General features: G+C 38.6%; 1 protein-coding gene across 1 annotated transcript in view; it reads left to right on the top strand.

The window, feature by feature from the left end:
• Tmeff2 (transmembrane protein with EGF like and two follistatin like domains 2) overlaps positions 1 to 27,107 on the top strand; it is a 246,191-nt gene that overhangs the window by 180,313 nt on the left and 38,771 nt on the right. The window contains exons 6-7 of the mRNA XM_031367444.1: positions 15,653 to 15,801; positions 16,553 to 16,612. Coding sequence (XP_031223304.1) covers positions 15,653 to 15,801; positions 16,553 to 16,612 — 209 coding nt within the window. The remainder of the gene's footprint in view (positions 1 to 15,652; positions 15,802 to 16,552; positions 16,613 to 27,107) is intronic.

The following is a 27,107-nucleotide window of genomic DNA, read 5'->3' as shown; positions in this document are numbered from 1 at the left end:
CTTTTAAAAACTATCTTTCACTAGTCCACACACTGATTGGTTCTTTTCTGATTGGGGCCGTTTACTGTAACAAACAAACAATTCTCATTTGATTATGCAACATAAAAAGTGTCCCAAGGTCTGAGAACTGCCCTTATCTATGGGTAATGGAGAGAGAGACACAAAATCTCTCCCCCCGTGCAATGAGTTAATGGAGGAATTCACAACTGGTTCAAGTCCAAAGGCCAAGTGCTCAGCCACAGAGCGCGCATCTGTATCACACTGCCTTCAAAGCTCATCGGCTACCATTGCAGACATGGAGGCAGAAAGATTCTAAGTGCCAGGGGTCTGGGAGTGGCACAGTGAATGAGACAGGACTGCTGAAACTATGAACTGGACCTGCCTGCACAAAACTACCACAAGAGCAAACCAGTCAGCGTGCTAGCATGGAGAGGAAGAGGGTCGCAAGCTCTCACCCCTAACTGAGGAGCCACAGCTAATTGATGGCTTTTGGGGAGGGAAAGTCTGGCTTCTATATGGATGTGGCCCTTCGTAGTCACCAGGGGATAGCCCTGCAACAGGAATGTATGGGCAGCCTGAAATGGACTCTAAAAAAAAAAAAAAAAAAAAACACTTACTAAATGGAGGTGTAGGAAATTCTATGGGGGCGGTCTCAGAGGAGTTCAAGGAAAGTGGGGGTGAAACTGATCAAAGTATACTCTATGAAAGTTTCAAAGGTCCAGTAAAAATATTTTTAAAGCCTACTGAGATAAAACCAAGAGCAGGAACATTTTGTACAGCCCTGCTTAAGAGCAGAAATACAGACGTTTTAATTAGAATAAAAAGAATAGCACCATTAGCAAATAACTCTAGCATGAAAAACTAAATGAGAGGAAGGAATTCACTGCTGCTGTAAGCGTGTTGCTGTGTACTTTTATCTAAAAATCTATAGATTGAGTTTGTTTCTGTCATGTCCGAAAGCACAAGATAGATTCATCTCATTCATTTTATTTAACCAGATAGATATATAGCAAATTTACATTGTCCTCATAGACAATATGGAAAGCTATTTTCCTATATTATTATCAGAGAGTTTGAACCTTTTCAGGATATTTCCATGCTAAAGATCCACAAACAACAACAACAACAAAAAAAAATTGTCCCCTAAACCCTTAGGCTATATATACATATTACTGAATATTTTGGAGGAAAGTAGAGAGAGAGAGAGAGAGAGAGAGAGAGAGAGAGAGAGAGAGAGAGAGGAGCAAAAAAGAAAGAGGAACAAATCCTGGCCACAAACAATTAGGAGTTAAATAAACATTGTTCGGGAGCTTGAGAGATGGTTCAGAGGTTGAGAGCATTGGGTGCTCTTTCAGAGGTCCTGAGTTAAATTCCTAGCAACCACATGGTGGCTTACAACCATCTGTAATGGGATCTGATACCCTCTTCTGGTGTGTCTGAAGACAGCTACAGTGTACTCATATATATCAAATAAACAATATAAAAATTAGCATTATTAACATATCTTACTAGGGTGGTATTCTAAGATTTCAAAAGAATTTCTAAGATTCCTAAAACATTAGGTAAATAAGTAACTGGCATCTATGCTTTAGAGAAAAGAAATAGAAATATTAGAAACTAGAGGAGAGTTACAGTTATCACATGTTTAAATTAAAATACATGAGATGCTATTGATATTTTGAAACATATAACTAAAAGAAATCAGTCTATGTGCACTCCCAAATGTGGCAAAAAACAAACAAAACAAAACAACCCTGGATTTACAGACTGTAGATTAGTCCACACACTGATTGGTTCTTTAATCAAAATTGAGGAGTAGGGGGAAGCAAGTGCAGTGTGATGGCTAGCCTGGATAGTTAGACTAATGGAATAAAGAATGGAGAAAGAGCTTTCTGAAGCAAGGAAAGCAGCAGAATCCACTTATTCAAACAATATTACATAAGGGCAACTGTTTTCTCTCCTCCTGTATCCCAGGGTGTCTCTTCTGTATATGTGATACACTGGGTCCTGTTTTCTTGATGGAATCTGTGGCTTATAGAATTGTGAGTTTAACTCTGTCTAGATCATGATTCACTAAGCATATTTTAGGTACCAATGATAGGCCAAGGTCCTAATTACAAGGTCTGTGCTCATGTGTTTTTCACTAAATTGCAAAGATAAGTGAACACGCATGTTGGGGATTAAGTTACTGCGCATAAAAAGGTGAAGGAGTGAGAGCAGCCTGAAACAGTAAGTAGCATCAGGAAAGAATTGTTCCAGAAGACAAAGAATGACTGGGCCAAGCAAGTTAGCAACCATCTGCAATCCACAGATGAGTGGATATTAGGGTGAGGCTATAAAATCAAACCTAGAATCCCTGTGGCTTCTTCATAGATGGGATGATTATTATGCATTAGGCCCTGTGCTGGGGACTGGAGATGGCAGATGACTGCTCAGTTCATTTAATAGAGGCTTCAGAAAAGAAACATCAGCAAAGGCAACAAGGGCTTCAGAAGAGCAGGACGGACTGGATAAACAGAAACTGTTGGGGGTATGACTCTGAAGAAAGGAGATGAGGCATTTTAAAGATCATCATAGATACACCTGTGCTATCCTGAGGTCACACAGCCACAGCTAGAAAGTGAACCTTCAAATCGGCAAGGTCTATTAAGGATAAGGATATGAAAATGTCATTTTTTTTAGAGGTAACAAGGAGTAAGAATTTCAGAAGAGAAACTGGCTTTGATTTATTGTACACTAAATCAGTGAACATACAGAGATCAACAGGTGGAGGAGAATGGGAATCCACTGCTAGTTGGACTCTTCAGTAGGAGAAAAGGACTTAGAAGTCTCTTGTCACAAGCCCTCGGAAGTCTATGGAAATCTTTCTACCATTGCTGTTTCAGTCTAGCATCAGATGGTCTGTGAAGCCCTTCATCACTATCCTCCAGACATAACTCTGAGCCCTCAGGGATCTCACACTGTCTACTTTACACCTACACGTCCTGGCACTGATGACACTGTCTTATGGATATTGCAACTCCTCGTGTTGTGATCTCTGTTGCCAGCTGGGAATCACAGGGGCCATCTTCGTCATTCTCATGTTTAGATCAGGACAGTAACTGATACCAAGCTAATGCTCAAAATCACTTATGGGTCTGCACTAAACTAAGATCTGAAGTAAGTGCAAATGTATGTTCCCAGGTGGAGAAAAGGGATGGCAATACAAGTTGTGGACCCACAAAGACCTCCAATAAGAGGCCTCATGTGACCTTGTGAGGGAGCCATTTGTGAACCCCACTCTCGGCTTATGTGTATGTGCCTGTATATGTGTGTCTTTGTGTGTTAACGTGTAGATATGTGGGTGTGTGGGTGGGTGTTAATCCTTACCCTTCACCTAGTTTAAGGCAGGGTACGTTATAATTTACCATTTCGTGTGTCAAGCTAGCTGGACCATTAGCTTCTAGGAATTCTCCTTTCTCCACCTCCCATCTTTCCATTGGCTCCCTGAGATTATTAATGTGAACTACAGTATCTACCTTAAGATGGGTTTTAGAGATCCAAACTCAAGTCCACTTTACTCACTCAGCCGCACCCAATCCTATCCTGACTTTGCTTACTTTGTTGTTGTTTTGTTTTTTGTTTTTCTAAGCAGGGTTTCTTTACCATTTCTTACTTTTTAAAACCTAATATTTAAGGGGGGAGCCTCAGGCAAAATGTTCAAGCATTTCTACCTAAAATTCTTCATCCCAGGGATTTGGGATTAACTCACAACTATTCCTGGCTGACAGCATAGCCACATCCTCATTCCAGACTCATTTCTCAAATCTCAGAATGAGTGAGCAATCAAATCTCACTGGTAAAACTGCAGAAAGTTAATGATGAATGGCTGGGTTGAGCTTGCAAACTGAAATCCCACAGCCCTACAGCCGGCAAACACCGAAAGGAGAAACAGGGAAGAGACAGGTTTGAGTCTTTCATGTGATAAACACTGGTTGAAAGCCATTTTGTGGAGATGTAATTTCAATCTTAAGCAGTTCTTTACAGAAACATTACCTTATTTCACTGGAATCTCACCACACATACACACACACACACACAAATCTACAAACTTTGTTTAAACTTTAGAAATGCAGAAAGTTCAAAGTCAGTGCAAACAAAAAAAGTACCAAGATTACTAATTTAGCTAGCATAAAAACATCAAAAACTAACATTTTTTCTTATGGAATTATTAAATATTTGAGCATTTCAGATGTAATCTACCTCTGTTCATCCTTGGGTGGATTTAACAAAGATAAGCATCCAGCATTTTTCTTCTGATTTTTTCTGGTTTGTTTGTTCTCTTATTGTTGAGACAGAGTTTCACTATGGATCCCTGATTATCCTAGAATCTGTTTAATGGACCAGCATGGCCAGTGGCTCACAGAGATCTACCTGCCTCGGCCCACTCTAAGATTAATGGGGTGTGCCACTATGCCCTCTTTGATGTTCTTGAAGAAATACAGCATTATAAAAAAATTTCAGGCATCTCATTGCCTTACCCACATTTCCTACCTCTTCTTTGCAGACCTGAAGTGTAGTACCCTATGAATATTTTGTTTTTTATTAATCATGTGATAAAATTTATGATCACGTTATAATATATTGAATATTATTTTATAGTTTATTTACTTATTTGATATTTGTGAGTGTTCTCTTCCATGCATGTCTGTTTATCTTGTGCATGGTTGGTGTCCAAGGAGACCAGAGGAAGAAATCACATCACCCAGGACTGGTGTTACAGAAAGTTGTGAGCAGTCATGATGGTTTTGGGAATCAAGCTTAGGTCCCCTGGAAGAGGAGCCAGAACTCTTAATCTCTGAGCCACCTCTGCACCCCTAGATATTATTTTGAAAGAAAATTGCATAACATTGACCTGAAAATTCATAAGGGAAAGTTGAAGAGTGGGGTGATCATAAAAGAAGCCAGTTGGTATGAGCTCTGATTCTGCAATTAGCTAAAGGCAGCATAATTTAATCAGTGCTCAGTTACATAAGCATGAGCTTTGTGACTATAATTTAAAAAATGGTACAAAAACACTATCATCAGTTCCTCGTCGATTCCATGAGGACTCATGACAAGGAGACTCCAATGCTACCCGGCATTTTTATCTTGGACATTTTTGGTAGATATTTGTACTGAGTCATTCCTTTTACACACATATGCATGCAACACACCCATGCACACATGCTCACTTCTTGTCTCTTATCTTGCTCATAGCTAAGGAATAAAGAAAGGTTAAATATGCCTTCTTGTTAGTTTGTTTCCATTTTTGTTTAAATGCTGGAGTTGGAGTCCAGTATCTTACACATTCAAAAACAAGTACTTTACCACTAAACCACTTCTGCAGCCCCCTTTTACTTTTAATTTAATTCAGGGTTTTCAACAAGTTATTTGAACCCTTTATATGGATCAGATGGGTCTTGAGCTCACAATTTTAGTGTCTCGGTCTCCTGAGACTGAAGCAGCAGGTTTATATGTCAGCTATAACAAGATCTAGCAGCACAAGTTTATAAGCTAACAACGTAGATATGTCAGAGCTGAAGAAATGGCTTGGCCATCAGGAGCACTGGTTGTTTTTCCAGAAGATCTGGGTTTGATATCCAGAATCTACATGGCAGATTACAACTGCCTATAAATTCAGTTCCAGGTCATTGAAGACCCTCTTCTAGCCTCACAAGCACTGGGCACATATGTATTGCACAGACAGACATGCAAGAAAGCACTCAAGCAAACTAAAACAAATAAAACTAAAAAATAAAATTAAAACAAATAAATCCTAAAAGAAAAAAAACTGGATATGTCGTCAGATGAAACTACATTATTTTTCCTCTGAAGAAAGTGGTCATGGATCTTCTTATAACAAAAGGAATAGAAATTAACCACACAGGTAGAAACTTGCTTGAACAATCATAGACAAACCTTTCAAACTCACATCTTTAGCAAGATGTAGAACTATAATTCATGTCCTGTTTCTTGTCTCTCGTGGATAAAATCCAAGGGCAGGATATGAACAATGTAGTTTCCTGGAAATCTAGGCTGTGATGAAGCCCATATACATGTGCTCCTTTTAGCCTTTTCTTGGGTGAAAATGTGCCAGAGGCCCAGCTTCGATCCAAACAAGAAACATACTACTAGCTAAAGTGGGAAGAAAACCCCAGAACTCTGTTTGAAGATGTCACTCAATGTGATCTTGACATGAGGAAAAAAGTGGAGGTTTTAATCCATCACAAGATTAATATTTAATGTAATTTTTGATAATCCAAATTTCATTCATTCTGCTCTGTGTACATAAAGACCATCCAAGCAAAGCAGCCACACTTCTGGCCATTACAGTCTTTCTTGGGTATGACCTGTGCAGGCAGAGCAGCCACACTTCTGGTGACCACAAGCACTGCTAGTTATTGAATGTTTTCAGGCTTGATGGCAAACAGCATGCATGTGGTGCTAATGAAGAGTTTTGCTTCAAAATATTTTTAAAGATATACAAGAGGAAGAGGAATTGTTTACTTTGATTACTTTAAGATGTAAATGCAGAAAATAATAATCTAGAAAAAAAAAGGGGCAACTGTGATCCAGGACTACAGATCAATAATTAGCTTTTTCGGTGGCTCTGTCTTATGCATGGAGGAAGGGTGTGAGAGCGCTTCCTGCTGCAGGACCCTCCTTTGGTCACTAAAACACTGTCATTAGTTAAGTGTCCATTCCCACTGGGTTTTATTTTAATTCCAAGAGCCATGCTGGGTATACAAAGAATGATTCTTCCATGGTTATGGTTGTTTCCCTGGTGTCACTGTTAAATAGAGCTTGGTTTGTCCTTGTCACCAAAGCAGAAACATAAGAAAGGAAAGCCTTCTTATATCACATGCTCAGCTCCTCCCTGAGTCTGCCTGTCCCTCTGGATTTCGAATTTTGATCACAATGTGGGACAGTAAAAAAAAAAAAACCAAGGAAAAGGAGATCAGGAGGGACATTGTGGTCGTATTTGTTCCCTAATAGTACGCTCTGCTGTGCCTTAAGTAGCAACCCTCTAAACCTATCGATTCTTCCCTTTCTTCTATATAACAAATGTATCGCTGCCCAGCTTTGTGTCTTTGCCCCTCTATACCGCTGTGCCTTGTAGTTAGTGGCTCTGACTCATGATCTATTGTCTTGTAGCTAGCATTATCCTTTGGAAGTACAGCTTTGAGCATGCTGACCTTCTCCTCACCCTGAGCTCAGAAAGCTTTCAGGATTCACCCTTGCCCAAAAGATGAAGGCCACTCCTTGGATTGGAATTGAGTTCCCTTTCAATCTAGCCGGACAGCTGCGAGTCCCTATCAATGGAAAGAGCTCATTCGAATCAGACAGATGGAGCCATACTCCTCCTAGGACTTGAAGCTGTCTGTCACTTTGTACATCTTTCCCCCATGTCATTCTGCCCACCGCTTGTCCCCATCTAAATACTACCTATGTCCTTCTAGACATTTCACTTTCCACCTCTTCCTCCCTCATCTTGTGAGTCAGGAGGATCAGAAGGAGGATAAAACAAGGACCCACTCACGAAGAAATGTGCTAGCCACATCAGCTCCCTTTCCTTCCTCACTAGCTGGTGTTGGTTTATTTGCTGGACCGGTTCTGCTGAATGTTCCATGGTGCTTTGAACCAAGACATTTAGTCACCTATCTCTGTCACCTAACATTGTCCCATAGAACAGTGCGTCACTGAATGGCATGTATTATATCGTTGCTAAACTCATTAGGACACGATAGAGGTGAAAGAAAACGACATGCAGAACCAGCTGTAGCTAAGATGTCTCAGTGGATGATCTGTGCTATACTAGATTGGAAAGCTGAAACTCTGGCTCCAAGCACTACCTGGAGAGCCCTGCCCTAGCCCTCTGCTTCAGAGTGGCTCAAGTTGAATCTTACTTAGGGGTATACCCTGGGTAGTCTTGAAAGATGGGAAAGTGTATTTCATCTAATCAGAACTCCAAGGCCACTCACCAGAATTACCCACAGTGTTTGATCCAGTTCCCTGGATCTCACGCCAGAACAGCCAAGACCCTCTGGGTTTCAGCCCAGTCTCTTGGGCTTCTGAACTATTCTACAAAACATTCATCTGAATCCAGGTTTAGAAGCCCTGGTTAGGTAAGAAAAGTTAATGATGACCAACATTTGTTGCAATATTAGAAATTTACAGAATCTTTGCTAAGCAAGGAATATATGAATTACTCCGCTTAGTCCCTACAATGCTACATTCACTCCATTTTCACAGGTGCAGATTCTAAGACTTGAAGAAGTTAAATGACGAATGTAGTGCCACACTGCTAGTGAATAATCAAGCCTAGGTCATATGTAGGCCTGATACCAAATCCCAAGTTCACATCACAGTCTTTACCCAACTTTAGTACATTGAACAGACTGATGTGTGGGCACCCAAAGCCCTTCTATTCAACACAAGATTCTGTTTTGGAAAATTCTGATAACACCTATTAGAAGGATTTTTTTTTCAGCTCAGTTTCCTATTAGCTATATTCTTGGCTCTTATCCAGTCAATGAGTCTCAATATTCCAAGATCTTCCCTGTCAACTTCTATGATTCTTTATTTCCTTACAAAGTTATCAACATTAAAGGCAAATAAGCCATTTGTATGTATAATATGCATCTCACCATTAATGAGAGAAAGAGAAAGAGAGAGACAGAGAGAGACAGAGAAAGAGAGACTCAGAGGGATATGGCTCAGTAATAAAGAGTCCTAGTACCCACGTGGCAGGTCACAACTGTCTCTAATTCTAGACTCAGGAAACACCTTGCCCTCTTCTCTGGTCTCAGTACATACCAAGCATGTATGTGGTACACAGACATACATTCAGACAAAATACACACTCATAGATTAATTTTTAAAATTAAAACATGCCTTATCATCCTTGTAAAATTCCAGTGCATCCTGGGAAATATTCATGGAGATGGATATTGCTCCTAGGTCTTAAACTAAAAGAATTGCCATGACCATTAAAAAAAAAAATCACTTGAGTGACAATATGAGACCAACCAGCTTTACTCTCAGTTGACATTTTTCTGCCCTTCATATATAAAGCTTAATTTTCTAGGACATTTTCACATTTCTTTCCTCATTTTTCCCCTTCACAATTCAGAATCATTCCTGCACTGAAGTTTCTTTACAGATAAAAATACTCATAATCAAGTTCCATCAAAAGGAAAAAATGAGACCTAATGAGTAAATGGGTTCAAAGTATCAGAAGAGGCTCGAATGAGAGGTACATGCTGTTTTCCTGTTATTAATGTAACACAGCCAGCCATCACAACAAGCACAGGCAGAGGCCTCGTTTACTGACCAGCCCAGAGTGGGTCTGCTTCCCAACCCCAGAGACAGACAGGCTCAGGGGAAACAAACGACAAGGCCCGAAACAGCCCAGGAAGGCATCCTCTGGGCTGCTATGCGACTGAGTGCTTTCAAATGGATTAGGAATATTAGACAAAATACGGCACAGACACTGAGCCAAGGACCTTGAGAAAGGAATGTGTTAGCCATGTTTAATAGATGAAACAAAATCTAGTGAAATTAGAGGGCGACCGCAAACCAGACACATGAATAAGTTATCTGAGAGCTGGCAGGGTTTGCTTCCTCACACTTAGGAGATGGCAGGCATTCCTAAACACATGGGAAAAAGGCATTTAACTCATTGTAGACCACCCTCACAATGGCCATTTCAGTGAGGCAGGGAACTAAGTTACTGTCAAACTTCCCAAGTATTCGTGAGCCAATTATGACTGGATGCCGGTCATTGTGGGTACCACCCCTCAGTCCCCATACTTTAGGCTTTTTACTGCATCCTGTGCTCTTTTGCAGTTATTTCTTTCCTTCCCTGTGATTCAGGGAGCTAAGGTTTTCAGTCAGTGTTAACTACATCTGAAGCAGTTGGGGGTGGGGGGGTCATTTCATATGGAGACCCTGAAATTATTAGTTTCAAGTACAGCTGATTCTTTGTCTTTGTAGCTTAGAAGAAAAGAGAACTATATAATTGCAGTGTCAAAATGTCAAAAGACTGAGATACACAGGGGAAAAAAAGGAAGAAAAGGAAAGAAAGCAAAACAAAACGAAACCCTGAAAGGCATGTGTGCAGTGCTCAGCCCTCCAAATCCGGGCCTTGCATGTAATGCCTGTGGCATGCTGTAATTAACTAGTTACTCCTCTCAGAATGAATAATAATGCAATTATTTGCCAAAAGTGGGGAAGAGGGATTGTTTCTGTTTTTAAAAATGAATGCCTTTCACTTCTGTATAAGAAAAATATATATATATATATATATACTGGATTCATTTGCATATTCTGCTAAAACCAGTGACTTGCATCTTCGCCGTTTCCTTATATGATAGTTCTGCCACCTTCTTACCAGAGCCTTATCTATTTTTCAGTGGTCTGAATTAGCAATAAACTGTCAAACTGCTACCATGCTCACATTATATCAGTGCCTAAAACTCTACCCAAATACCACAAACTGTAAGCAGTGACTGGCTGGTGAAAGTATCTCCTGTCACAAGTGGGATGTCTATGTCACTGGGGTCATCAAGAATTAGTAATGTGTTTTCTTCAGCTGTGAAAACAACAAGCAAGGAGGCTGAGAGCCTGGGTTCTTACAGCCTCTCCTCCATGGCTCCTGAGTCAAACAGCATGATTTGGTACAGCTGCACTATTTTATCACTAGTTATCCTTTCCAAGTTCTGTCAAATAAAAACTTTCTCAAACTGAGGTATCAGAGACAAGAGAGAGAAAGACCAGATCCAGGAACAGTCTTGCTATGACTAGCAGTAAAACTGAAGAGCACCTGAGACTGTGTGAGCCTAGAAAACAGAAGTTTTGTGGTAGAAAACACAGGAGAGTAAGGGATAATTTTTTCGTATTGTGTTTGTATTATTCAGTCATGAAAATGTGAAATGACTTCAAGTTAGAACAGCCTGTTAAGCATAAAACCTCGGTGCTTTGGTTTGCTTGTGTCAATAGCCAACAGGTTCTTTTGCTTGTTATCCAGGTCTTTCCGTGTAGCAAACTGGCAGCTGAGTGAATGTGCAACCATTCCCACGTTCCTTAGCTCATCCACCCTCCCTGGTTCCATTTCCTCTCCAGTTTCCAGGACTTTTAATTTAGGACATCTCTAATTTTTTTTTCTCATCAGTGTTGGTGTTGAGACACACTGAATGTATTCCTGAATTTCTTCCAAGTCCATCTCTGTAATTCATTCAACAAGGGTTTTTTTAATTGAAGATTTGCTCTAATGCACTCTGCTAAATATCAGAAATTCAAAGATAAATGGGATACCTTGATCCAGAAAAGGTTAAAGAAGAGTATAAATATAAAATAAAAATAAAGAACATTATTTATTTGAGACAGTGCATGCTACTGTGTGGTAGATGAGCCTCCTAGAAACAGATTCATCATTGCTAAGAAAGAAAGCAATATTACCCTAGGAAGCAGAAACTCAAGTAAGATTAAGATTGCTAAAGCACTCAATTTTACACATGCGTGCGCGCGCACACACACACACACACACACACACACACACATTTGAGTTCATTTCAGTAGTTTGTATGTTTTCAATATGTTGTGTAACTATTTAACTGTTTATATTATATTTATCCAAGTTTATTCATGGCTTTAAGTGGTAAGATTAAGTTAATACCCATTAGATTAGTAATTCATTCTAATAGCTGGCACCAATTCATAGTTTCTCAAAAGTATCCCTCAACAAAGTGTGCCAGTGTTGCAAAAAGTTTTGATCATGTGTTGGTAAGACAAAGATTAAAAATCTATATAAACTAAAAATATTGTAATAAATAGCCCAGGAGTGGACACAACATCGCTTTTTAAATCCGACTCTTCCAAAGTATCCCTTCCATCAGTAATGATATGAATGTGCATCCATCTTGGTTTTCTTCAAACTTCAATTTGTGGAATGGTGCAGCCTCTGGCGTCAGGCTGCCTAGATGGAAAATTATGTTCTGCTTACAAGCTGTACAGCTTCCTCAAGACTCAATTTTCTTACCTATTAGATGGAGATAGTAATAGTGGCTGCCCGTCTTTGCAATGTATTAAGTAGTTTACTTCATTCATTCCATTTGTTTATCAATATGTAGTTATTGAAATTTGAGCATATCTAAAATACTGAATAAAATGAAGACAGCAAAGATAATTCAATCATTAACAACAACAACAACAAAAAAAAAGCATGACAGAAACTCAGACTAAGGTCTTAGATCCTGCCTATTGTTGTAATTTATAAAGCTAACAGACTTATATATATATAAAATATAGTAAGTAATGGTTATAGAGTCAGAGTTTATTGGTTTAATGGAAATGTAGACAGACAGAGCAGGTCTTCACAATCCATCCAGTTTTCTTTCTCCCTTTACCACATAGTTTCCAAGCCACATTGCCTTGTTGCTGAAGCTTCTCCCATTTATTTAAAAAAGGGAAGGAGATGGGAAAGCAGCTCATTTGGTAAAGTTAATCCCTCCCATGTGCCAAGCTCTTAATTCAGTCACCAATGCCACATAAAATGGTGGCACAGACCTTTAATTTCACACTTGAAAGGTAAAGACAGGAGGATATCAGAAGTTTAAGGTCATGGCTCTACCATGAGTTCCATGCCAGCCTGGACTATACAAGAGAGACTATACTGTCAGAGAGAGAGGGGATGGAGGAGGGAGGGAGAGAGAGAAGAAAAAAGAGGAAAAGAGGAAAGAGAGGGAGGGACAGAAGGAGAGAGGGACAGATAAGAGGGAGAAAGGACGGGAGGAAAGGAGGAAGGGAGGGAAGGTAAAAGGGAGGGAAGAAGGATAACTCTTCATAGATTTTCAATTTGTGTCAATCTTGAGATTAAGAAGATAGAACTTTAAGTGCTTACTTGTGTATTGATATATGGTTGTATAGAGAGTAGTGATGAGCATGGGAAAAGACCAACATGGTGCATGCTTTTACGAAGCTTAGATTCTAGAGATTTAGTGAAAACTACATCTCATTTTCATTGAAGAGCACCTGACCTCCTTTTGAGGTGATAATGAAATGATGGCATACATACTTTTTCATAGCCATTCCCCAAAGTTGATTTATTTGAGGTAATAAGAACCAAATCTTCAAGGATGCTGGGACTGAGCAATGGCAAGAGAGGACCAAAATCAAATGAGTCACCTAGGGTAGGGTTGGGGGCTGACTCCTGGGAAAGAGCATCCTATCAAATGCCCTGAACAGTTGTCAGTAAGGTGCTGTGGCTCAGTGGAAATGCTGACTCTGGGAGATTCAGCTCAGTCAACTAGTCTCTTCCCCTTGCTGTTCCCATTTCATCTTTCAGTTTGATCGTAAATGGATTTCAGAAATTTTAGTTACTTTAGTCCAATTACAAACGCTTCACTCCTGAGCTTCTCCGTAACACCTCCACTGCCATTTCTACAGACAGATAAAGCAGTGTACCATTCAGTCTGTTCTTCTGCTTGCATAAAAGCTTGCATAAAGACTGGAAAATGTTGACCACTAGTTCAAACCTAAACAACCTTTAAAATGTCAGGAACTGCCTTTACACAACGAGGCAAGTGGGCCTCACCACTCTGGTATTTTTAAGAGCAGTGTTTTAGGTAAGTTTGATAGTTAGGGCCACTTCCTAAGGGCCATCATGAGAAACACACACCCTCTGTCATCTCAGACAGCTCCTGACCTCAGATGCTCAGAGACCAAGAAGCAATAACACTGGGCTCCTATCTACCGTGGCAGAGAGAAGGCCACCCTGGGGGGGAGGGGAGGTTAAGGATTTAGACTGTTGCCACCTGACCTCACTATTATTTCTGAAACAGAAGAATATAAAGCTAATCAAGTACTACTAGGGAAATTCTTCCACATGCACAAAAATATACTTTTAAGCACAATAATGTGTTTCCTGCCCACATTTTTAGCAGTAGTGTAGGTAATTCTGACACAGATGGTCTCAAGACTACATCCTGAAACTACCTGGTGTATAAAAGAGCCTTTGCTGAATTTCGTTGATCAATCACTATTCTCAGGCAGTGACTCTTCAGGTCCCAGAGTTACTACTTAAGGATTAAGAATTCTAGGCTCCTAGGACCTCAGCTTCCACAGGGCACAAGCATCTGCTTGTCAATATATGCTCTTAAAGTTCTATGGGCAAAGCTAATTTGCAGGCTGCAGTATAAAAGGGGAACAGTTAGGCCTTACATATCACATCTGGGTGTACCTGTCCTATACTTTATTAGCTTTCTGATTTTGTGTATTGTCTAATATCGTGGTCTGTGTAATGGCTGCTACAAAGTTTAAATGAAGCAATGAATTTAACAGCCTGTATGCAGAGAGTAATTACTATTTTCACTGTGTGTGTGTATGTGTGTGTGTGTGTGTGTGTGCATGTGTATGTATGTATGTGTGCACATGTGCACATGTAGTGTATTCAGGAGTAAAATTGGGATTCACAACTTAAAGAAAAACATATAGAGTAATGAATACAAATATAAATAAAAATATTTAAAATTTTAATTCTATACAAGTTTGCACACACAAAAATGCAATATATTAATTATTCATGTTTATTATTTTAATGTGTATGAGTGTTTCTCTGAATGTATATATATGCATCTACATGCACACAGTGCCTGCTGAGCCCAGAAGATGGTATCAAGTTCCTTAAAGCTGGAGATGCCCATGTTTGTGAGCTACCTTGTGGGTGCTAGTGCCTCTGCAAGAGCTGCAAGTGCTCTCAAGCAAAATATAATATCCCAAATAACAAAGTAAATTATAAAACAGAGAACAAAAAGAAAATTGAAAAATAATTTTATAAAGTTTGTTTTACAGTGTTTAATTGTGCTTTAAATGATCTAATTCTCTTGAATTCACCAGAAGTTTCTTTAGCCTATAGGAAAAAAAAATGTTAAAGCCATAAGTGGCAACCAATTTGAATTTGTCACTTTATTGTGTAAAATAAGAGCTCAAAATAGAATCCGTGTATCTTGGGAAGGAACCTTGGGATGCGCAGAAAGAAACCTGAGAACCCCGTGGGATTTCATGTAAATGCTGTTTATAGGGTGTGAGCATTTCTGGGAAGCTGCCTACACCTTTAGCTTCACTCTGGGACAGTATCTGTGGCACTCCGAATGGTTTAGGACCCCTGAAGGTTCCCATTTACTGCTCCTCAGGCACGCTCTCCTTTGTGCTGGAGAAATACCTCTTCTGACGGCATTCCAAATAGTGTATTTGATTGTGTTCTGTTTAACTGGCCCCTGGGAAATTTTTCTCAAGCTCTTCCCATTTAGCCATCCAATGAAGAAAGGGCAGGAATGCACTTGAGTCACTTCCAAAGCCATTCTGCCACCGAAGCCTATTTGTATTCTTCAAACATTCTCGCGGTGTTTATGCACGTTTATTTTTGATCCATTGCTGGGTCCTCTGGATTATTTACTATTAGGTCTGTGTTGCATTTCATCTCAGAAAGCTGGCAGAACTTCTCTGGAAAAAAAAAAAAACAATTTGATTCTTCTGCAGTTTGCCCAGCTAGTCACTTCTCCCATTTGTATTTTACCTACAGTGTGGTAACATCACTATTGACATTCCACATATTATTTTGTTCTTCCTTTAGGTGTGTGTGCAACATCGACTGTTCTCAAACCAACTTCAATCCCCTCTGTGCTTCTGATGGGAAATCTTATGATAATGCATGTCAAATCAAAGAAGCATCATGTCAGAAACAGGAGAAAATTGAAGTCATGTCTCTGGGTCGATGTCAAGGTAATGTTCATAGCAAAATTTCATCTCAAAAAAATGTTTTTAGTCTCTGTGCAGAAATGAAAAGTGAAGATAACTCGTTATTAGGCACCTATTTCATTTCCGAAAGACAGTTCTGATTCACAATAGATCATGTAGTCAGCTGTAGAATTTGTGTTGATTATGGGTGTTTGAGGGCCCATCAGCAGCAGTGCATGTCTTTTTCAATGTAATGGGGTTGTATTGTTACAGTGCCATGAACACAGGAGTCAGTATTCAGAAGACAGAAGAAATTCTCCTGGAAAAGGCTAAAGAAAAAGTCTAGTCAAGAATTTTTGAATAGGTTAGAAATATTAGAATTAAAAGCAATTGCTCTTTTTATGTATTGATTTGATAGAAATATTTTAAGTACATCCTTAAAAGTCAAACAGGATAGAACATTCTGTTTTTGTTATTCAGGAAAAAAAATGGCTTAGGGAGCTTGGATTTGATTTTCTTTTATCATTGTATCTGAGTTATAGTTCTGAACCTTCTTGTCCCAAGCTTCAGAAAGCTGACACTCACATAGACATAAATATGCTTTGAAAATCTGTTTGTATAGTGTTCAAAAACTATAAATGGATTGTTGTTGTTGTCATCGTTGTTGTCATTGTTGTTGTTGAGGAAAGCAACAAACCTTAACTACCATGAAGAAATGAAGGTACTTTGGAAGAGAAAATTTGACAGACTTGTAGGAAATGGTTAACTGGGTTTTATTGTTAATTTTTTAACATAGATAACACAACTACAACCACTAAATCTGAAGATGGGCATTATGCGAGAACAGATTATGCAGGTATGTAAAATTTCCTATAACTGGAATGAGAGCCTATTTATGAGAGCCTTGTCTGCCACTATTTACACCTTGAGCACCACTGTTGATTTCCTGCTAGTTCTAGCCTGAGCATGCACTGATCTTCCTTCTTAGTTCAAGCTTTCAGTGGGCAAGAGGGAATTTTTGACTGAACCAAATAAGGCACACTTTTTTTTTTGCCATAGTTAAAGCAATTGTCAAAGATGTCAGTAAGATATAATTAACTTGTTTTGACAGTGTAAATGGTACAAATGACAAAACATTTATCAAATTAATGGGCATCAATGGAAATTAATGCAAGGTTTGGCAGTATATTGTAATAAATGCAAATGTTCTTGTTTGAATTTTCATAAAAAGTCAACAGTGGAAAGTTTGCTGATCTCTGACAAGATAGAAATAAAGAGAGTTGCAGGAGCTAACACAGGCTACTGTAAAGATGCAGAGTTAAAATTCATGCATAATTTAGTTTTTAAAGAAACTAACATGTCTCGTTTATTTAGATTCTAGAATGTGGCTTCTCAGACAGGCAAAGTTATAATAAGCTTTATGTGAAAGTATAAATCTTATTTAGCAACTATGGGACCTACTTTGAGTAATAAAAATGCTACCTAATTTAACTCTTCTACAGTGAGAAATAATTGATAGGGATGCAATTTGCATATTATTAGATGACTATAACTTATAAGAATTTAAGGTAAAATTATAAAAATAAAATTAAGTTCTATAAAAGTATTCAATGAATATTTATCTATTTCTTTATTGATTTATTCACACATTCATTTTTGCTGTTTTGAGGCAGGGTTTCTCTGTATAACCCTCACTCTTTTATAAACCACTATGCAGACCAGACTGGTCTCAAACGTGTAGTGATCCACCTGCCTCTGCCATGTTAGTGCTGAGATTAAAGACATGTGCCACCAAGTCCAGCTTCAAGGGATTTTTAAACACAACTTTTCATTTGGCTACTGAACACTTGTAACCAATTTTATAACTAGTACTCAAACCAAATCAATTGCTTCTTGTCCTTCAAAATATAGACTACCATTTGTTCTTCTGACTTCATTATTTTACTTAATGATAACTGTCATGATGTTCATACATGAACAAAGCCCTGGTAGTATTTTAATTACTTGCATGTATCAGAATGTAGACATAAGAGGAATTTAACTTTTGCATATTTTGTCTTAATATTTTCAGCATCTAGATAAAACTGACATATTCTAAATGTCTGAAACTACCAGTTATGTGATACATTAACTTTGTTCTTTTATATGTGTATATAACCATCCATTCCCAAAACACCACTGAAGATATTGACAGATGCTTATTAAGAAGAACAGACTAGTATTCAATACATTTAGAAAGTGTTACCAAAAACAATTAATGTTCTCCCCAGCTTTCCTCCCTTCTTTCCATTATACAGTCTTTACAAATATGCATGTTTTGTATAAAATCATCTCTCAGAGAGTGGGTTCTGGGACTGGTTCCAAACCTTCACAAATACCAAAATCTAAGGATAATATAGTCTCTTTTAAACTGGAGTGATGCTACCCAAGTGCATTTTCTTCCATGTCTTAAATCGTATCTAGCTAATTTATGATGCTTAATACAATGTAAAGTCTATGAAAATATTTGTGGTCTTGTATTGCTTAAGGAATAATGATTTTAAAAACTCTCTGTACACATTCTGGAACATGCAAGTACTTCACATATATTTTTAAATCTTTGAATACAGAGTTCTTGGATATGGATGGCCATTTTATTTTATCTTCTTAAAACTTCTAATGTGTGAAATTCACACAAATGCATGTAGTATAATACATGAATTCTCATGTAATTATCTTAAAGAAAAGCAGTTACATCAACTCATGGCTACATCCTCTCTCTCTCTCTGTCTCTCTCTCTCTCTCTTTCTCTCTCTTTCTCTCTTCTCCTCCAACCTATAATAGATCCAATAAAATGTCAAAAATCATAACTTAATTTTATCATACTTCTCAAAAAACTTTTTAAAAATCACATCACTATAATCATCTCTTAAATACTTCAAACCTCTTATAGTATACAATATGCATCAGAATTACTTGAAGAATAGCACATTTTTGTAAAACATTTTGGAGAACTAGTGTTCCCAAAACTGTACTCCACTAGTATGTTGAGCCATAGAAAATTATTAAAAGTAATAAAATATGGTAGTGACATATAATATCTGAGAGTTGTACTTTATGCTTTAAGATTTAAATAGAACCAAATAAGAATATCATATTTTATTATAAACAACTATCTTGATGGCTAAGCTACTTCTAGTAAATGCATTTACGATGACTTTATATTTCCTGTAAAAACTAATTCATCTGGAAAAATCTTGAAAACTGTTACATCTGTGACTATCCTTGAACAATCCACCACAGGATTTATAAAAGAGTCAAATCTTTCCCTGAGGATTTTCTTCCCCAACTAGGAACCCCAGAGTTTCACTGGCATCCTGTACAATGCCTGTGCATGCACTCATCTGTACCAGGAAATACCAATATAGGATCTTCCACCCTCATCATCATTCACATTGAATATCACAGTTCATCTTCAAAGAAAACAGTGGGTTGCATTTCTACCCCAAATTTATTCAGATTTGATTTCAGGCAATAAAACTCTGATGTTGATTACCACTATTTTTGGTTCACTTTGTTTTTTTTTATTTTTTATTTTAAAGTATTTTTATCCGTTCTTTTCTTCGGAAAGTTCATGCATTTAAACACTACATTTTGAACATATCAAACACCATGGCCTCCCTCCCCCTCTCCCAGTGACCTCTGCCTCCATCCTCCCAGCCTCACATCCATCCTTTGTTCCTGTTATTATGACCCAGTGCATCCAGCTGTTGACAGCTGCTGAGGAAGGAACAAACAGTAGCTCTGCCTGAGGGATGTGGGCTGCTTTTCCCATGCCCCCATTGATGGCCCCACACCTAACCACATATGAGCTTCACAGATTGTTTTCCATCCTAATTTTATCTGCTTAATGGACATAGAAAAGAACATTTCCCAGTGAAAATGATCAGGTCACTCAGCAGTATACAGATTTTTCTAGTCTGACAACACAAAATCTTGTAAGATAAAAATTGTCATGATTAAGGGACCACAGGCAGACTGATCAGGAAAAGGCACTCGCTGCCAACTCCAATGATCAGTGTTTGGTCCCCAGAACCCATCAGATGGCAGGACAAACCAACTCCTGCCTGTCTCCTCAAACTTCCATCTCCACACTGATACTGGGTGCGCACAAGCATACACAGAGACTTATTAGTGCACACAAAATAAAGGGGAAAAAAGGCAACAATTTCTAATGTTACGTTTAAGCATGCATGCTTGCTAAATTCCAAATAAAATATAGAAGCAAAAATGTTAATTGAAACTTGCAACTCATAGTTAAACATGGACTGAATACTATAAAGTCCTCCCTGAAGTTACTTCAGCTTTATATGATTTTTATACATGGTTTTATTGAAATATATTATATTAGAAAATACTGAAATAATTGTGTTTCTCGACATTTCCAAGCATTCAGTGGGATTTTCATTTTCCCAAGTTTGGGGAACAGACGCCAAGATCTAAAAGAATCAAATGAAGAATCAATATGTTATTGTCCTGATAATTTATATTTCACATGTTACAAACTCCCCAAGGAGGGTAAACAGGACCTGTATGACTCACATCCCTAGAAGTCTGCTCTGTGCTCACAGTTAATTTAATGTCACAGCAGCTTCCCTTGTTCAACAAATGTCCACGGACACTCCCATTGGAAGGAAATAGCAGTAGTAAGTCACATACTTTTCCAGATGTGGCATGAGTACTGTAAGCTTAAGAACTTTTACATTGACCTCCCCTTTCATTTTTGAGTCTACTCTAAAACCTGGTAACACTTGTTTCTAACTACAAAAGAGGCTAGCCTCTGTAAAGATCCGTATCTTAAAGTAAATGTACTAAGCCTCCTTTGTAATAACATCTAAAAGAAAAGCTTCATCCAGGACCAACAGAGACTGGATTACAACTTTAATTTAAAAATAAATTAATAAATAAAAGAATACTATGTGAGACAAAAGTAACATACGCAGGAAGCTAGAGCGTATCTACCTTGTACAGAGACAGGAATTATCTATAGTCACAAAAGTGTGGTCCACATCAGAGAGTTGAAAAAAAATTTCCATTGTATTCCAAGCATACTTGCTATCTGTTTGGGCTGCCTGGAGTCACCTCCCTATCCTCTCTCTTTTAATGAGACCCGAGGCATTTCTGAGTCTTGAATCAGAGTCGTTGCCTCTCTGTGTTCCAGGCCCAATGACAAGTTCCTGCCATAGAAATGGAACAGACCAATTGATACCAGTCCATAAACTTAGATTCAGGTCTCTCTTTTCACTACAGAAAGAATACGAACCCATGGATTTTCTAAATCATAAAGCTAGGACTTCCTGGCTTTACCATATAATATGATAATATCAATCTTCCCTTGTGAACATGTAAGATGGCACAGTGTGTGTGTGTGTGTGTGTGTGTGTGTGTGTGTATCCTCACCAAGTCTTGCACTAAAAGCAAAGTGAATTTTAAAACTGTGCTTCTCTGTGTCCAGTGTTTATCTATCTATATATGTGTCTCCTGATGGATTCCTGTCTGGCTGAGAGTCTCATCAAGCCTTGGAAAACATGGTCACATATTTTTTTCCAGTGAAAATGTACTTAATATTATAGCTTGTTAGATGTTCAAAAAACCCATAAATTTCAACTACTTAAGTTTTCAATCATCTGAAAAATAAAATGTATTTTATTTTGTGGTATCCTTTACTATACCAGTTTCCAAAAAGGATTTGTGGTGTTTTTATAATTAAACTACAGTCAGTGAGGGTCTTCAAACAGAGATTGGAAACATGAAAAGCTGAACTGTCAGGGGAAAGAAAAACATCCTGATCACGGCTATTACAGTTAAAGCCCCTAGCCCTAAGCTTCCTTGCAACCAGTATAAGAAAGACATTATGGTTGAGTCGGTTTATTTCACAAATACCCGGAAAGTCCTGCTCTGCAGCAATGCAGTCTGCAGAAGGCAGCACAGAAGCCTCAGGCTCTGTGAAAGCAACCTGGGTCTTCATTGTCTGCAAAAAAATGAATAAAAATAATGTTAGAGACCAAAGAGAAAGTTAACTTTGCTGAATTATATGTGAAATATTTAGCACGGATCTTTTTATGAACCATAACTGGGAAACATAAATGGATACAATCTTCAACCGTGATATTTATAAAATATCCCAAAAAGCTTTCTGTATAGCTGAGGATTTTTGAATAATTTTTTTTTTTTTTTACAAAACTCTAGCTCACAAAAAGTAAGATATGTATATCTCAATGACACAGTGTTTGAGACTGACTGAAGTAATGAGTGCCATTCATGAATATTCCAAAATTGGGAGGGACTAATATCACAGGAAAATGATAGGAGAGTCTATAAGGAAAGCAAGTCTAGTTTATCCCCAGAGGGAGCAGGATAAAGGACCTGTGAACCTGTGTAACAGGACAGGCAGGACCTGGGTTGGATAGACAGTGCTCAGCGACAGTGTGTATGTGGCTGGAGAAAGTCCCCTGGTTTACATGATGGTCAATGAGAAAGAAACGTCCCAGGCTCTCTGTGCCTTCAGAAAAGCCAGGGCCTCCCTCCTCTGGGTCTAGTACTAAGCAGAGTCTACCTAGCTCCCTGAGAGTTGCTTTGTGGCAATTCACCCACCGTCTCTTGTCACTTTGGGAAGTCTTAAGTTTTAGGAAACATTTCTTTTAGAGATGTGCTTCTCTTTAAACAATAATTGAGATATTATGCACAAGTCTGAAGTGTGGAAGAAAGAATCCAGACTTACAAACCAAATCCTCTCTATCCTATTAGTATCCCGTCAACCCATTTTCCACACAAAGAAGAGACTGACATCCTAAAAGGGTACCAACGTAGTCTAAGTGAATTGCCAAATAACTTGTTCTTTGTGGAAGCCATTGCCGTTTACAAAGCACTTCCACACATGTTGTCTCCTTCGGTCTTCACAACAGAAATGTGAAGAGGTATTAGAAGCCTCTGACAGGTGAGAAATGGAAGTTCAAAGAGATTAAGTGAAAGCGATTGCATGGCTGAGCTGAGGTTCAAGACAGACTGCTAATTGCAGAAGCCAGCAAGTGTGAGCAGCAAGGGGATCCCGGAAGAGTTTAACTGCCTAAATCTCTGGAGCTGGGGAATGGACACTGTACCCTGAACTTAACCCTTTGAGAGTTTCAAATTCAAGAATGTTTTCAGTACTACTGAGGCTGCTATGAAATCATCTGAAGTGCTCTGTAATCTGTCCATAACACCCTCACCATCCCTAAGTGCTATTTCGTTTGAATTGAAAATCTCCCCTGCGAGCTGGGGCGAAGACTCAGTCAGTAAAGTGTTCACATTGCAAATCTGAGGATGTGCGGTTGATCCTCAGAAACCATGTAGACAAGAGTAGTCGTGCAGCTGGGCAGTGGTGGCGCACGCCTTTATTCCCAGCACTTGGGAGGCAGAGGCAGGTGGATTTCTGAGTTCAAGGCCAGCCTGGTCTACAGGGTGAGTTTCAGGACAGCCAGGGCTACACAGAGAAACCCTGTCTCAACAAAAACAAAAGAGTAGACGTGCAGTAGTAATCTCGGCTCTGGTGAAGCACAGATGGGAGGATCCCTAAGGCTCGCTGACCAAGCAACCAGCCTAGCCTACTTGGTGACCCTGGCAAGAAACTCTGTCTCAAGAAAAAAAGGTGGCCAGCATCTGAGGAAGCACAGGAGAGGTTGTCCTTCGACCTCCACATGCCTGCACACTAATATGTGTGTACACATAGATATACACACATATGCACAAACATAGATACACATGTGCACAAACACACTCACACACACTCACATGCACATCCAACCATTCTATTGTTTCCTGTTTCTTTGCACAGCAGAGATTCCTGAGCAGTGCTCCCAATTAATCTCCCATTAATTAAAAAAAAAAATCCCAGCTTCTCTGCAATAATCTGGAGTTTACAAAGATTCATTCACATCACCATATTTGTTTTAGTGTCAGCCCATAAAACAAGGTTACAAATGCTAGGAGTAATACCCAGGAGGCTCAAAAAGATATAAATGGCTGGCCTGGAACTGGCCACAGTGCTTTAATTTTGACCACCTACCTGTGCAAATGGGGCAGTTACTTGATTTGTTAAATATTTGCCTTCATGACTCCTCTACTCCAGGTATACAGGCAGGAATATCAAGTGGTTTCATATCATATTTGTAACATGAATTAATTCAGTCATGTGGCAAAAATCTGCATTTAAAATGGAAGCTTTTTTTTTCCCATTTGTTCATGAACACGGGAGCACTTCACTGGAAAACATGTTATATCTGGGCCAATAATCTGATCTGTAGGAAATAAATAGCAGAAAATGGAGGCAACAGCTTGTAGCACAAATATTGGTATCAGCACTGAAACAAATAAAAACGTTTGCCCAGGCTATTAGAGTGCCACTAGACTATCCTGGAATATTCAAGCCCGAGAAATGAAGTTAGATGTCAACATTTCAGAGGGGGAAAAGAATGTCTCAATTCAAGTATGTTCCCTTTGGGACTTAGAGTAGGACGACTGCAAGTCTCTAAAAGCCTGCGAATTTTCTAGCTCACAATTTTCCTGCCTTCTTGAGCTCTATGCTTTCATTATTTCCTCCTGAAAATCATGTAGCCAGTCACCTGTAATCTTATGTTATGTTCTCGGCTATAGATAAAGAAGCAGTATTTGCAATACAGATGAAAACTTGGGCTGAAAAGTTGCCTTGGGTCCTAAGAGACACTCTGGGAAACTGTGTTTATGCCCCAGTTCATAAATGCATTCTGCACTATTTATGTCCACTTTCCCTGTTTGCAATGCCCGTTTCTGAATCAGTTTTCCCACCTGAAGGTGTTACCTCTCCATCGACCTTTCTCCTCCATGAATGTAGGGCGGCTGTTTTGATGGTGTTTGCTGCAAAATCAAGGAGAACTGAGTTTGTGTACTGGTCATACTGTGCTCGGCTGTTAAACTTGAGCTTACTCTGACTTTTCTGATTCTCTTTCTCTATCTGTGCAATGAAAATGATGGAAACATAGTTTCCATCATGCCCAAACTCCAAACACGTGAATTTTGCATTAAGAGACATTACGTAAGCTTCTAACCAGAAACTAATGAGATAGCTAGCCTTAGTGTTTTGTTTTAGTCTGAAAATCAAAATGAATTTATTCTTATTGTTTTACATAATATGGCCTGTGTCTGAGGTTTAAATGCAAATTCATTATCTATGTACTTATTAAGCACAGTAGGTTTGCATAACCATTCCTATTCAAGTCATTCAACAACTGTTGCAATAGCCTTTGGCCAGCTTTTCAACTAACAAATATTAAAATAATATTTCTCAATCACTTATGTCTACACTGTCAGTATAATAATGTATTTATATTTCATACAACCATTTTTCTGTTTTTTTCTGTATTTCAATAACTTAATATGATCACATGGTCGTTATGAATTTAGATGTATATAACAATTTTATAAGATGATATAAACATGACAGAAATGAAAATTATGTTGTCAATTTGGCTGTAAAAATTAGTTGTTTATAATTCAAGGTATGTGTTTAAAAGACCTGTGCATTTATTAATTAAAAAACAATACATGGAATGGGTGGCCAAGAAAAAAATTACAAGATTATAGTATATGGTATATTCCTGTTGATGTAAAACATTGTTCACAAAGATATGTCAGTGCTCACATGTGAGGACTAACACATGTGCAACCATCCTTAAGTAAAAATAAATGTTTTCAGCAAGATGATCATAAAGAAAATACATTCCTATCTAGCATTGGCAACAAAGCAGAAAGACATCTCTGAACTCAAATGTCCTCCAATTATCAGTGCTCCTCCCGAATTCACCCCTTGCACCACCACCCCTGCTCTTTTACTTCTCCTGCTAGGTGGAGCAGTACAAGTAAAGACTGAATGTATAGACCTGGAACAATAGACACATCCCAATACCTTGAAAAAGTTTAAGACGATTGTTTTCCATAAAATTCACAGTTTAAAAACCTGCTTAGAGCACCCTGAATCTTTCCTGAACGTGTTGACTAGACCCTCCTCTGTCTGGGTTTCTAGCAATCCTGGGGCGTCTCTAGAAGCGCCCGCTCACCGTCTCCAAGAGAACTGCTCACTGTAGACCTCAAGCTCTATCGAGGACAGGTTCTTCTGCATTATGAGACCTCCGAAGGTTTTATGCAAAGCTGCTACTAAAATTGTTATTTTTAGAACTAACAAACCAAAAGAATTTGACTAATAACAAAGGAAAGTGGATAGGTTTAGAAAGAAAGTTAATATTTTGGGTTTTTTGTAAAACAATCCTTAGCATTTTTGTTAACACAATCCTCATGTCTGGGAACATGAACTTGTCACTACTTAGTCACATAAGACAAAGAAAGGAATGTCAAATATTATCCTACAAATAATCCAATGAGGGTCTCTACTCAGGGCTGTTACTACATCATTGATATCTGATGGAGTTACAGAACATTTCTGGACAACGTTTCCTAGGCAAATTATAAAAAATCCCCTACTGTTATACTTTCCTTAAAAATTAACATTTTCAGAAGTCCAAAGCTGTGTATCGTATGTTAGGAACATTCCACTTAAGTGAAGACTGATAATCATCTCTATTTTTTTTTCTCCAGAGGTGAAATACTCCAGAAAGATCACACTATTAGTTTAATCCAGCAGCAAGTGCTTTAGGCTTTGTAGGGGAGTGCCCATCCAGGTTCACGTTGGAGCTTCATCATCCCTGTGCACTGCATCTGTCCTATACTCTTGTACCACTGGGTTCATTCCAGGTTTAACTAAAGAGCCCAAGGAAATCCAAATGGACTGAAGTAACCATTGGACAAATTCCACTCATGTCCCCACACCTCTGTCCCCTTCCACATTCCACACTATTGTACATGTTTGCTTGGGTCTTGGTTACTTCTTTCAATGAGCTATATCTGTGGAGACATGAGGACAACCAACAGGCAGAGTTTAGAAACTTATTAACAAGGTACTTTAAGTTGTCACTTATCTCCTATAGAAAGAACCATCAATAGTTATCAAGGCATCCCATCAACAACGCTAGAAAACCATTGACTCTTACCCATGAGTGTGAAATAAAAGAATTGTATTCTGGGATTGAAACTGTGTTTTCTGCAACATAAAATGCTTCTCAGCTCCTTTCCTCCTCCATGAATTAATAAATGCTCAGGAAAAAGCTAACTGTAATATTGTCTTAGGAAACTATTATCTTCACCACAATCAGGACTAGTACCATCATCATCATCATCATCATCATCATCATCATCATCATCATCAGTAAAAGTACCAGTGAAATAGACTCACTCAATTCATTCCA

The sequence above is a fragment of the Mastomys coucha genome, unplaced genomic scaffold (genome assembly GCF_008632895.1).
Source record: "Mastomys coucha isolate ucsf_1 unplaced genomic scaffold, UCSF_Mcou_1 pScaffold14, whole genome shotgun sequence".
In the NCBI taxonomy this organism is placed as follows: Eukaryota; Metazoa; Chordata; class Mammalia; order Rodentia; family Muridae; genus Mastomys; species Mastomys coucha.
This window is presented reverse-complemented; position numbering and strand designations above follow the sequence as displayed.